We start from the raw sequence: 13570 nt of genomic DNA on the forward strand, positions 1-13570 counted from the left end.
TCTGTGATATCCAACCACAGGTCCAGGTTAGTAATTTAATGAAATGGAGAAGACATGGTGGCAAGATAGAAATAGGAACTGAGGCCAGAYCATTTCAGCTTCCCAAAACTCACCAGAGAACAAAATGAAACACATGATGAGAGCATGTGATTCCAGAAAGGGCAATTTTTCTAGTTCTGGCGTAAATCCATACTGTAATGGATCATGAATTTTGTTGGCTGTTGTCCCAGTAGCAGATCACATACCCTTAGGATAATAGATTCATGTTTAGGAGCTGTAGGCACAGCTGTAGGCTTTTCAGGTGCAGAAGCAGCAGGGAGGGACATAAGCCACATTGTACCAGCATTTCAGAGAGCTTGAAAGTAGCAGCCACTAGTGGCTTCGCAGCTGAAGTCTACAGCTGGGGCTCGCTGCACTTCTAACAGTGCAACTACCACCAGACMYGGAATATGATTGATGGGTCCATTTGACAGACACTTTGAGGCAAAGACAAGACATGGGCCACTAGGCTTGGATCAGCTGAGGAACTGATTCTTTYTTTTTTTTTTTTTTTTTAAGCAGAAAATTTTGTTGCAGAAATAACAAAGTTGTAGTTGATGTTGGGAGTACCATGGCTTTCTTCAATAACTAGTTAATTTACAAAGTTCTGGTTTTGGATTTGCATTTGCAATCARATAGGCTGCTTCCAGTTTGGCTCAGCCTCTGAGAAGCAAGTTCTCAAGACAGGCTCGAATTCCATGGTCAGTTTTGGCCTCTAACTTGTGGATTTACTTAGTTCTAAAGAAGATGTTGTAAGAAATGCATATTACCAAAAATGCTAGCAATCTTAACTTTGAAGTGCAAGATGAAGGTTATATTCCAGCCTGCACTTACTGTGAAATTGTCCTCCTGAGTAATCAAGTACAATAATCYGTCTCAGAATTTCTCTTTCAAATCTTTTATTCTAGTTTATTTTTGGTTTCTCTGATTATTTCACCTATCTAAATCTCCAGTTCTTCTTCCCTAGTGTGGCAATAATGCATGAATTTGACAAACAGCATAAGAAGGTCGAAATGAAGATAAACAATTACGTATTCTTTCATTTTACATTTTGGGAAAAAATGGTTGCCCTGTGCAGGTAGCGAATGAACTAAGAGCTTTCACGGAGTATTTTACACATTTCAATTCTTAGGCACATGAGAGAGAGAACAACACAGATAATTCTGTAGGTGAAAGGCAAGCTGTAAAGTCGGATAATTCAGAAATGCAAGAGTACCTTCAGGTTTTGCTCTTGTTTGCTTAAAGGTCTTATGAAATTATTTTTTCTAGATTCTAATGGATTTTTTTCGTTTCTTCCTGACAGGGTGGGAAGGTCTCCATTGCGAGCTGGATGTTGATGAGTGCATATCCAGTCCCTGCATACATGGCATCTGTGTTCAGAGGGAACCCAGCTTTGGTTATACGTGTTTTTGCAAGCCAGGATTTGTGGTAAGATGTTGATATTCTTTTTCTCTTTCATGTAACCTGACTAATCACTGTTGCACAGAAAATACTGTATGTAATTCCTTTTTATCTTCATGCAGATAAAACTTGGCCTTTCTGACAAAAACAGTATTTTAGTAATTCTTTTTTTTTTTTTTTTTAACTAATAGGAGCTCTCATATCCCAGAGAAGTATTTACCTATAAACAGTGTGTTTATATATAATGTCCTTTGCAGTCATCAAAGCCCATTCATGTTTTTACACAGGTACTGATCTATGTCTCATTTCAAACTGTCACACAGACAGCTATTTTGACAACAAATTCTCTGAAACTAAATCAAAACACAGTTCCTTTGAATGCCTGACCCTGTGAACTTTTGTCCTGTGCTATATTCTCTCTGTTTTACATACCAAAACAATGCTTTGAGGGAGCTAAATGCCAGTGGCCAAATACCAATGCTGTATTTAATTAAGATTGAAATTTCCATGCAGCACTAYCTGCTCATACAAGTTCTTTCTGCTKCTGAAGACATGAGGTAAAGCTTGTGCTTTACCTCATTACACTTTAAGAAGTACACCAACTTACTAGTGTCATTTAATAGTTTTGGATTAGTAACAAGGAGAATAAGCAATATATGGTCCCTATTTTTTTTTGCTCTTCCTACTTTAGTAATTTGTATCGCCAAGCTTGAAATTACGTTATTTTAATGTCTTATCTTCATAAATGGTGACAGTTATGCCTATTTTAATATTGATAAGCCATTTATTTGGTGGATTTAAGTCTATAAAACAAAAGGAAAGATTATTGTGAATTAGATTCAGATTTGCCGTCATAGATTTTCCTGGGCAACCAAGTCAAGAAAGGAAGAAGTTGCTTTCAGCCAGTTTCAGGGCCTCTTCCCATAGCAGAAGATTGTCATTATAGTCAATGAGGAAAAAGCTAACCATACAATTAAACAGGAAAAAAAATGTATTCTAAAAGTGAAAAAACCTCTCCTCCTTTGATTCTTTTCAGGCACTAGATTAATCTCTGTCTCATGACAGTTCTATCAAGGGGATCCCCAGTAGAGCTAGAGATCCTAGTGAGGGTCGAGGAGCACCAAAAGTGGGCTGCTCTGCAAGGCAAGGAGTCAAAGATAACCACAAGGTATAACCACAGGCGCTGGCCTTAGAGACCAGGTGCTCGGTACCACAGTGCTGAACAAGGAGAGCAGAACAGGTCCAGTGGCAGTAACCAGGCTCAGCCAAAGCTCTGGTGGCTGCCAGGCAGGTCCATGGTCACAAGGAATGTCTGTGGTTAAGCCAGGAAGTCAAGTCAGCAAGGCAAGGTCAGGACCAACAAAGTACGAGGCTGGTTATAACAGGCCTACAATAAAACTCAGAAAAGGACTACGGGCAAGGCAGAAAAGGACTGTGCTTAAATGCAGCTTCTGAGCTGAGGCATGGAGGCCCCAGATGAGATTTCTCCTGTGGCTTTCTCACAAATTAGCTCGTATCCCAGCAGGCTGATCCCAGGTTACAAAGCTGCACTGTATCAGAGCTGACCTTGAGCAGAGGCTGCCAAATCTGTGGCTGTCAGGGACGAGGTTGCAGAGGTGAACAGCAGAGAAGAACAGTTACAGGCTGATCAGGGCCCTGACAATATTATGTTCAAGTCTAAAATACCAGAAGCCTGTCCTGTTAATGGTCTTATCACAGGACCTTTCTTTTCAACTCCTTTTCCATACATGCACCATTCAGTCCTTAGACTGAACTTGTGTTTTTATTCAAACTTGGTACAAAGTGCTCCATAGTTAGTAGTGAATGGGGAAAGGGCTGCCTTCTTTTGCCTGTGTGGTACAAACTGGAAAATAGATAATGGTAGCCTTATAAGAAACTGAAATTCCCAGGAAGCCTACATTCCAGAATGAAGTTATGTTTTTCATGAGTCTGCATCCATGTTTGGCACAATCTGAAATCCAGAGAAGGGCTCAGTAGGACCTCATTTAACCTCAGTATAACCAAATATCTTTCCTAGAGTCAGAGCATTCATCATATCTGAACCAAACGGTGGGAAGGCATCGCTCTTTTTTTTGATTAGTTGTTTTTTGTTTGTTTTTTGGCTAAGATGCACTCCTGGTGTTAATCTAAAATCTAAATGAGAAGTAGAATACCCCTGCATTCTAGATATAGAGACTACCAGTTCCACTTGTCTTAGCTTTTCCAGTGTCCCTTCCCTATTTGGTTACAATAGACAGTCACTGTTCTGGGGTAAACGGGTCTTTTATTTATGTAAAATACAGAGATCCATATGKGAAGGATTCTGTAGAATGCATCTCAGCAGTGGTTTTCTAAATAAAATAAATTTGCTCAGATTTCTCAGAGGAATAATAGAGGGAAGATAAAGACCAGTCTGAACTTGGCAAAGGATTCATATTTTACTACAGATTAGTTCTCTGCATAATGGTGTACAATATTAATATAGCAGACTTCTATAGCTGTTATCTTCTGAAAAGAAAGCAGAGGGTAAATGAGGAAAAGTATTAAATACCCCTTGGAATAGAATATTTGTTTATATATCCTTTTCCAAATTCTATTCTTTAATAAAGTAGCCAGTAGAAAAAATAAACAATGTTTATCTTAATAAGATACTTCCAAGAAGATGCTGGATGACCAGATCATCTTGGGTAAAGAATTATTTGGCAATGAATTTATAAAATCTGTATTTTATCATAAATTCTTGGTATGCTGAAAAGAGATTTTGTTAATGCAAATAGTCCAACTGAATCTTTTGACAGACTATCCTAAGAAAGAAGAGAGTAGCTCATAGCAATGCAAGCAAATTATTTGTAGGGTGCTTTTTATAGCTTATAATGGATGTGGTTGATACCTCTCTAGCAATTGCTATCTTTGTGTCTTTAAACTGAAGGCAGGCATCCAAAAAGGGGCTAGGCAGCGATGAAGGATGTATCAGCTGAGGAGCATAGTCCTTTTATATGGGAAATAGTCAGACATTCAAGTTAAAGAATTCTCATTTTGTTCATTAAGTTTTTATATTTCTGCTGCAAGAACAACAGTAATGGAGAAGTTGAATTAGGATATTTATTTGCTATTTCTCACAAAACATGTTCTCAGCACTAAATAAAAATTAAATGAGCAAGTTTAAAATCTAGAGAATAATTTATTTTTTACACAGCACAATTTTCATTGATTCAAGTCAATGTTGCATGATACCGTACAAAACAAAAGTAYGAATAAGTCCAAAAAGAGAACAGAAAACTTTCTGCAGGATAGTCCATCAGTATTTAAATAAATTTCCTGAACGTTACCCTGGCTTAGGGAGTCTTTGAATCACTCATTGCCAGAARAGGATATTTGGGGAATTATCAAATGCAATCTCTGCTCATTTTATTTCCCCTGTATTTTATTAGTCTGCTGATGATGGAGGTGAATAGTTTTAGTCTGATACATGGGAGCAACTTTTATATTAGCATGGAGCTTGCGAGTTAAGTGTACAAAATCCTTAAAGAAGAAAGTTGCAAAATTCTTTGGTAGCTGGAATTTAAAATGTATTATCTCTGCTTTTATTCCACTACCCGCTGTCTGCTTTCCATCTTCAGTCACTCAGATTCTTCTATATTTTGGGAAATCCACATTAGAGAAAGAAAACTGGAATAACAGAAAAATATGTAAAACTTGTATCTTCAGTATGAAAAATAGGGATAAGTAGGCCCTAAAAGCTGTGGATGTGGATTTGGTGGGCCCCTTGTGGTTCTAGTTCCTAACTACCTGGTAACTGTGTGGTGACAACAGTGGAATTCCCACAGGATTAAATATTCAAGAAACTCCAGCTGCAGTACTGGTAAGTAAATCTTCTGTAGTTTATGTATGYAGTGCTATCTAAAGTATGAATCAAAGTATGGATCATGGATTTTCTCTGTCACATTGAAAATTAAAGCATAGCCAGTGGTATACRGAATAAATGTTTACTTTTAAAATGGAAACATCTATAGAAACATATATACTTTCAAATATAAATCTTCAGCATCTTCCTGCATGGAAACTGTTAAAGCATTTATCTAAAGTATTTACAGTCACTTTGAAGACTACCAAATTTATCCATGGCTATTTAATGTACCCTTCATGCACAATGGAGATTATCCACATCTGCTTTGTTTCTATGAGTCATAAAATCAGAATCATATACCCTTCTCTTCACCATTACATGTAGCTGTAATAAAATCCACTAATTTACTAGTCCCAAGAGAGGTCAGAATGAAACATTAGTTTTATGGCATTAAGAAAGATTATTAGACAGAAATCTTATTCATGTAATGAGCAGATCATTTATGCTATGTGTAGAATTAGAAGAGAACAAGAAAAGAACATGCTTTTATCACTGGAAGTCTGAGTTATAAATTGGACTGCTGTTATCTCATGCTTTAGAAAACCAATACAGTGATTTTATCAGATTCCGTGAATTCACCAATTAGGTATTTTGCTTGCCAAAACAAATCACAAATCTGAGTGAAACAAATATGGATTTATCTAAATCATCCCAGATATCTTTTTTCCATCTAAAACACTGAATGATTTAAACTATTCTTGTTTCTTTAGGTGTAAAAAATATATTGGCTTTTGCCAAAATTCACTTACTATAGCTCTTAAGAGGGTTTCAGAGTTTCAGATTTTAGAGTGCTTTTTTTTCTTTTTTTTTTATAAGAACATTCTGATGGGTGATTCAGTAAACAGATGAAATGTGTACTGTTCACTCCAGCACCGATTAATATAACTTCAGACTTCTTCCACAGAAGGAAGGACAAAATAGAAAAATTTCATGAATAGGCTTTTAAATACAAATAGGTTTTTTTTTCTTTTTAACAAAAGGAAATTGAAGAAACKCTAAAAAGAAATAAGGTTAGATTACATTCTGTATGCTCTGTGATGCTCAGAACAATWGGATAAGGTTATTTGCAGTACAGGTTACTTCCACTGATGATAGAAAATATAACAAAGAAGAAATGTATCTGCAACAGAAAAAAATTTCAAAATTACTATAATATGGTAGATATTTAGAATCTCTATAGTGTTTTCTGTCAGCAATTACATTTAATATTTGTCTTATATTAGGAATAAATTTTTGTGTTCAAAACTTTTAGAAAGACAAAAGTAGTAGCCCTGTTTTTTTTTTTGGGGGGGGGTGTTGTTTTTTTGAGAATATCACAAGACTTTGCAAAACTTTAATGAAGGTACAGGTAGATAAGACCTTCTGCTTTCTCAGTTTCCTATCATGATGGTAAATAAAACCGGCATTTTTACCTTCCACAGTGACACCACTAAGAATGTCTTTGTCTTGACAAGTTAATTTTGTTAATTTTACTATTGTGTGATCTGTAGGATATATGGATTCACATCATGTTTTAGTTTAACTGAAATTTATAATTATAACATCTAATGTAAATGTAATGTATTATGTTATGTAATATGTTATTATTATCTAAATCATATATATATTAACCAATTTTTCCTAAAAAAATGCTTGTGAAATCATTCTTATTGAATTTCAGTTTCTATGTCCCTACTTCTRCTTCTCTTTCTCTCTTGCAATGCCTACTGCTCCTAATGTTATAAACAAATTTGATAGCGTTGTCAGAGATTTCAGAAATACAAAAGTTGCTTCAAGTCCCATGAAAATAGCTAGTCAGATAGAGATTTCTTACATGCACCCCATTTCCAGGAGAAGCTTTATTTGGAACTCATGTCTCTTGGATGTTAAGCATGAGACATATACTTTAGAGGTTATCAGGCTGTTTCTTTGAGGCTTCAGTGTGTTTTGTACTGAAAATTTCATTTTTGTGGATAACAATAATACTTGAACATAATTAAAACATTTTTGATAGCAAATAAGCAATTTTCACAATATTTCCTTGGGGCATGTAAGCATTATGTTAATTTTACACCACTTTCCCCTGTATTTGAGGTGCAAACAAAACCACAGAAGCTAAAAAAAAACAAAAGAAAAAAAGCCAAGATGTATGTGTTGAAAGACTGCATGATATGTTTGTATCATTTACTATACTCAAGTTATTCTAAATGGAGACCTAGCTGATATCATCAGTGGACCTTAAATGTTTGTTCAACTGCCCAGAAACTTAAAACCTAAACATAGGTGTTTGGTGCCTTTTRGAAGTTTCCCTGGCTTCCTGCTACTGCTCAGGCTGGCATGGGTGACATAATAAGAGCATTCCAAAGAATACTGGATGTACATGTTTTACCTTTGCAGTCAGAGTATGTAGMRATGCTGCGAGGAAGGCTAAGGCCCAGCTGGAATTGAGTCTGGCAARGGATGTCAAGGACMACAGGAAGGGCGTCTTCAAATACATCAGCAGCAAGAGGAGGACTRGGGAAAATGTGGGCCCGCTACTGAATGGGGCGRGSGCCCTSGTGACMAGGGATACAGAGAAGGCAGAATTACTGAATGCCTTCTTTGCTTCAGTCTTCACTGCTAAGGGCAGCCCCCAGGAATCCYRSARCCTGGATGTRMGGGAGAAAGTCTGGAGAAAGGAAGACTTTCCTTTGGTTGAGGAGGAAAGGATTAGAGACCTTCTGGGCAGGCTAGACAACCACATATCCATGGGCCAGATGGGATGCACCCACGGGGACTGAGGGAGGTGGCAGATGTTACTGCCAAGCCGCTCTCCATCATCTTGGAAAGGTCCTGGAGAACTGGAGAGGTGCCTGAGGACTGGAAAAGCCAATGTCACTCCAGTCTTCAAGAAGGGCAAGAAGGAGGACCCAGGCAACTATAGGCCCATCATCCTCACCTCCATCCCTGGAAAGGTGATGGAACAGCTCATTCTGGATGTCACCTCCAGGCATATGGAGGAGAAGAAGGTGATCAGAAGTAGCCAGCATGGATTCACCAAGGGGAAATCCTCCTTAACCAACCTGATAGCCTTCTCTGATGGCATGACTGGCTGGGTAGATGAAGGGAGAGCAGTGGACGTTGTGTACCTTGACTTCAGCAAGGCTTTCAACACTACTCCCATAACATCCTCCTGAATAAACTCAGGAGGTGTGGATTATACAAGCGGACAGTGAGGTGGATTGAGAACTGGCTGAAGGGCAGAGCTCAGAGGGTTGTCATCAGTGGCGCAGAGTCCAGCTGGAGACCTGTGGCTAGTGGAGTTTCCCAGAGCTCAGGAGTGGGTCCCATCCTACTCAACTTCTTCATCAGTGACCTGGATGAGGGGACAGAGTGCCTCCTCTGCAAGTTTGCTGATGATACCAAGCTGGGAGGAGTGGCTGACACACCGGAGGGCTGTGCTGCCATTCAGAGAGACCTGGACAGGCTGGRGAGTTGGGCAGAGAGGAACCTCCTGAGGTTCAACAAGGGCAAGGGCCAAATCCTGCATCTAGGGAAAAATAACTCCATGTACCAGTACAAGCCAGAGGGTGACCTKCTGGAGAGCAGCTCTGCAGAGAAGGACCTGGGAGTGCTGGTGGATGACAAGTTGACCATGAGCCAKCMATGTGCCCTTGTGGCCAAGAAGGCCAATGGTCTCCTGGGGTGCATTGGCAAGGCKGTTGCCAGCTGGTCGAGGGAGGTGATCCTGCCCCTCTACTCAGCCCTGGGGAGGCCTAATCTTGAGTCCTGTGTCCAGTTCTGGGCTCCCCACTACAAGAGAGAAATGGAGCTACTGGAGGGAGTCCAGCTTTGTAGGGCTATGAAGATGATGAGAGGGCTGGAGCACCTGCCCTGTGAGGAAYGGCTGCGAGAGCTGGGCCTCTTCAGCCCGGGGAAGAGAAGACTGAGGGGGGATCTTATCAATGTGTGCAAGTACCTGAAGGGAGKGTGTCAAGGGGACGGGGACAAACTCTTTTCAGTTGTCCCGTGTGACAGGACAAGAGGCAATGGGCAGAAATTGAAGCACAGGAAGTTCCTCCTGAGCGTGAGGGGGAATTTCTTCCCTATGAGAGTGAYGGAGCCCTGGCCCAGGTTGCCCAGAGAGGTTGTGGAGTCTCCTTCCCTGGAGATCTTCAAGGCCCACCTGGATGCAGCCCTGTCTATCATGCTGTAGGTAACCCTGCTGAGCAGGGAGGTTGGAGTAGATGATCTCCAGAGGTTCCTTCCAACCTTATCGATTCTCTGATTCTAAGATTCTGTGTTTTGGTTATCAAAATCAGTCTGGTGTCTACTTTATGGTAACYGATTGCTTCTTGATCTTTCTTGACTAACAGTGTGATATAGTTACCTAAACACAATCACCTAACATTATTTGAGACATGGTTTAATATCCAAAATACCTGTGTAAGGAAGCTGAAATTACATAGGACCTGTAGGTCCTACACCTCCTGAATTAGCTGGGATTTGTACAGGATACTCAGCAATTCCAGAATTGATGTTAGACCTTTACGTTTAAGTAACTRTCTCCCTCAGAATCTCCACTGATTTTAATTGGAGTCTATGTGCTTTGGAAGTCCTATCTACTTTTAGTTACAAGAGCTCATCTGCATTTGAGTGTCTCAGTCTTAAACTGAATCCTAAACTTTATGTCTATGCTAATTAGTAGTAGTAGTAAGTAATAAGGAGTTCCAAAGAACATTTGCAGGCACTGAAGTTCACTGAATGGTGAAAATAGCTAGATTAGATGTACAGACACAGACAGCTACATCATTAACCTGTCAAGCCAGGYCTGGTGTTGTTTGGACATGTCTTTCACAAACACTTCCACAAACAGTTCGTAACATGGCCTACAAATTAGGAGAGGTCAGAGACTTTGACAGTTTGTGAACCGGGCATGTGCCCCATGACCTGGAGAGAGAGAGATTAGAGATATGGACAGGGGTGACTCCACATCATTTACTCTATGTCAGGAAATGGTACCAGGAAAATGCAGTTTACTAACATAGATACAGATAATGTGTTACAGAGGACTAGAAAAGTTTTTAAATGACAATGGATTTTATTAAGTGGCTAAAGCTGTTTTTTTTTCTGACTGGACAGCACAGCTAAATCTAAGCTATMACTTAACTATATACTACATACTAAAAAGCTGTCAATGCAATATACTGTTTTGATTCAGTCATCTAAAATATGACATTCAGTAGCTTTTTTTTAAAAAAAATAGTGCTGTTTCTGAAACAATCTGTTTTTCATCTGGAACTACTGTTAATTCTTTAATTTACAAATTGTATTCTCATGCTCATTAAAAAATATATTGTAGTTTAAATCTTATCACTTATTTAGTTCATTTGCAGGCACATAATCAGAAAATCTGAGGTCTTTGTGATATTATCAAGCTTCAGAAGCAGTGCTAAAYGGTAGTGTTGTTTTTTTTTTCTTTTCAATCATATATCATGGATTTACATTCTTAGTGTTCCTGCTGCCATTGCTTGTTTCAGAGAAATTAAATCAAATAGCTGAGAGGACACAGAGGAAGATGAGTGATAAATTATCAATTTTTCTCTGAGATATTTGTACATTGTGGTTTTCATCAAACAACCTAGAAGACACCACTTTCAAAGACTTAGATTCAAATATCAACCACTGTTAGCTTTCCATTGTCAGGCCCTTTTATGGGCTGATTTTTTGGAATTTTCAGCGGACAGAATAAATAGTTTGCTAATGCATAAGCAGCAAAGTTTTGATTTCTTCAGTGTTCATGTATCTTTTGTCTTTGTGGCTAGAATTTTGCAGTAGTGAGTGGTAAGATTCAAAGCTGAGATTTGTTCTCTGCACCATCTAACTTTTAGAAGCCCTTCTACTAGCTTTATTTAAAGTTCTTGATTCTATTCCTGGCTTCTTAAAATGTCTATTAAGAGAGGCCAGTAAACAGAGCTGGCAAGTAACAAGGCCTGAAGAGAAGGTGAAGCTTATTCCAACCCTTCAAAGAGAGGGACACATCTCCCTTTAGTTCGTCTTCATTTTGAAAATTGTATTGGACTTGGTTGCTCGAGACCTTTCTCACACAAAAGGCTGTTGGTAGGATATTCTTTATACCTAAAACCCAGTGATTTGGGTTATCCTTGATAGTATGATTGGCCACAAGGTCATCTCTGTCAACAGTTTTCTACAGCAGCAGATGATGGTATGCAGCAAAGGAGCCAAACCATGGTTAAATTATGTAGCCTAGAAATGGTAGTGATAAAATCATGAACAAGCCTGTTCAAAAACAGCAATAGATTATTAGCAAGCCTAGCATGTGTAGTTAGGTGTCAGGTCATACATTGTTAGATGTTGCCTGTCTTTTAGGGATGGTGGTGTGTATGCTTAAAATGGCTATTCATAAGACTCTTCTAGTTTAGCTAAGTTATCTCTTCACAGAGTCCATTAGTTCATTACAACTGAAGTGAAAAGAAAATAAACCAAGATCTGGCTTCAGTGTATATTTATTTCACACTCTGAGAGCGCATTTAATTCACATAATTATTGCCGTAAAAAAAAAAGATGCTTTATTTCTTCCCTTTTTTGCGGACCACTGAATATGAACATTCTTAATTCATTACTAGGAAGTATATTTCAGACTTCCTATAAGTTGTTACAGTGTTGATAAAGAGTCGATGCCAGATCCAATTTGAGATTACTACTACATTCTTTTTTCCTAAATGGTATCTGCAAACCTAATGTGTTAACAAGCGTGCTGTGCTAAGATTTGGCAAAAACATGCTACAAATACTGGGCTACAGTGTAAAAAAAAGAAAGTGGAACATTAATTTCAGAATCAAAACAAACTAGTTAAATCCTTTGCACAAAACTTTCTATATTACTACATACTACTTTCTGATCTAGACATTGCACTTAAACCATTTTTATTACTGGTGACAATACTATGTTTGATATACTTGCTACTACAGATCTGCAGGAAAATTATTTTTATCTGGAATTGCTTAATACTGATGGAAGTCAAAATAACATTGGGTTAAAATTAAAAAATAGATAACTATGCTATTAAAATACTTAAGCAGTGTTTTCCAGATGGTTAGATTTTCTTTTGAAAGTTTGGACAGCTTAATATAGGAAACAATGTTTTTAGAATCAAAAGAAAGCAATAATTTGAATTAATGTGACTATGAAATGCAAATTGCCTTCAAATATGGCTTTTTAAAAATTCTCTTTCAGGGACGAAGCTGTGAGCTTAATTACAATGATTGCCTTATACAATCCTGCTCCACTGGGTTCCTTTGYGTTGATGGAATAAACAATATCACCTGTTTACCTACTAGCCCCCAAAGCAAGCAAACTGTCACTGAAATGGCTGAAGTGTTTCCTACTGAGATTTTAGATAATGACCTTTCATCAGCCCCATCTGTGTCTACAGAACTTTGGTATAAACAGGTTACTCCTGATTTTCCTACAGGACAGGTGTCTCAAGGTAAGAACAGTAAGTTTTTGAGTAATGTATGTGTCAAACTTCTTTCCATGTTAGTGCTTTTTTGATGTTAAGATTATTTGAAGTTTATTAATTGTCTTTTAGTCCTTCGGAATGTTATTTCTACCTCCTGTACTTCCTTCTGGTCTAGCGAATTTTATCTTCCCATCCTTTCTTAGTTATGTGTTCAAATGCAATTGGTAAATTTTTCTTTTCTCTCAATAATATTTTTCTCCAGTATCTTAYACATCCAATAAAGAAAACCGTGTTTTCTTTTAGCTTGATTTTTGGTTTGCTTTGCTACAGTGTGCAGTTTCATATACCTCATATTGTGTTTGGTTCTCTTTGACCCTAATGCCAATCTTCTTCCTTGGCTAGTCGGTAGCAGACAATTTACCTTGCTCCATGGGGACCTTGGTTTTTCTTTCCTAGGTCACATCTCTTCTGAGTGCTTCTTCTTCTGTGCACCTGAATATTTTTTGCTAGAAATATCTGCAACAACTCTCCCAAKATCTTTGTCATTTTAACTGTTTATATTCAAGCTTTTGAGAAACAGGAAAAAAGACTATTTTGTTATCGTTAACATCTTTAACGAAAGTCAATACAGATAGAAGTGTGGTAGTTTATTTGGTTGTGTATTCATTGCGGCCTTTCCATTTTGCTAATGCTAGTTTTTATATACATAATATGTGTATAAGACACTTTTTTTTTTTTTTTTTTTTTTTTTTTTTTTTTTTTTGTTTCATTTTTACCTATAT

The 13570-nt window shown here is 38.0% G+C and overlaps 1 protein-coding gene across 1 annotated transcript in view; it reads left to right on the forward strand.

The window, feature by feature from the left end:
• EYS (EGF-like photoreceptor maintenance factor) overlaps positions 1-13570 on the forward strand; it is a gene marked incomplete at its 5' end in the record, with an annotated part of 393942 nt that overhangs the window by 1569 nt on the left and 378803 nt on the right. Inside the window, 2 exons of the mRNA XM_085324865.1 lie at positions 1343-1467; positions 12563-12815. Coding sequence (XP_085180991.1) covers positions 1343-1467; positions 12563-12815 — 378 coding nt within the window. The remainder of the gene's footprint in view (positions 1-1342; positions 1468-12562; positions 12816-13570) is intronic.

The sequence above is a fragment of the Rhea americana genome, unplaced genomic scaffold (assembly GCF_003343005.1).
Source record: "Rhea americana isolate MKP2758 unplaced genomic scaffold, rheAme1 scaffold_94, whole genome shotgun sequence".
Lineage (NCBI taxonomy): Eukaryota > Metazoa > Chordata > Aves > Rheiformes > Rheidae > Rhea > Rhea americana.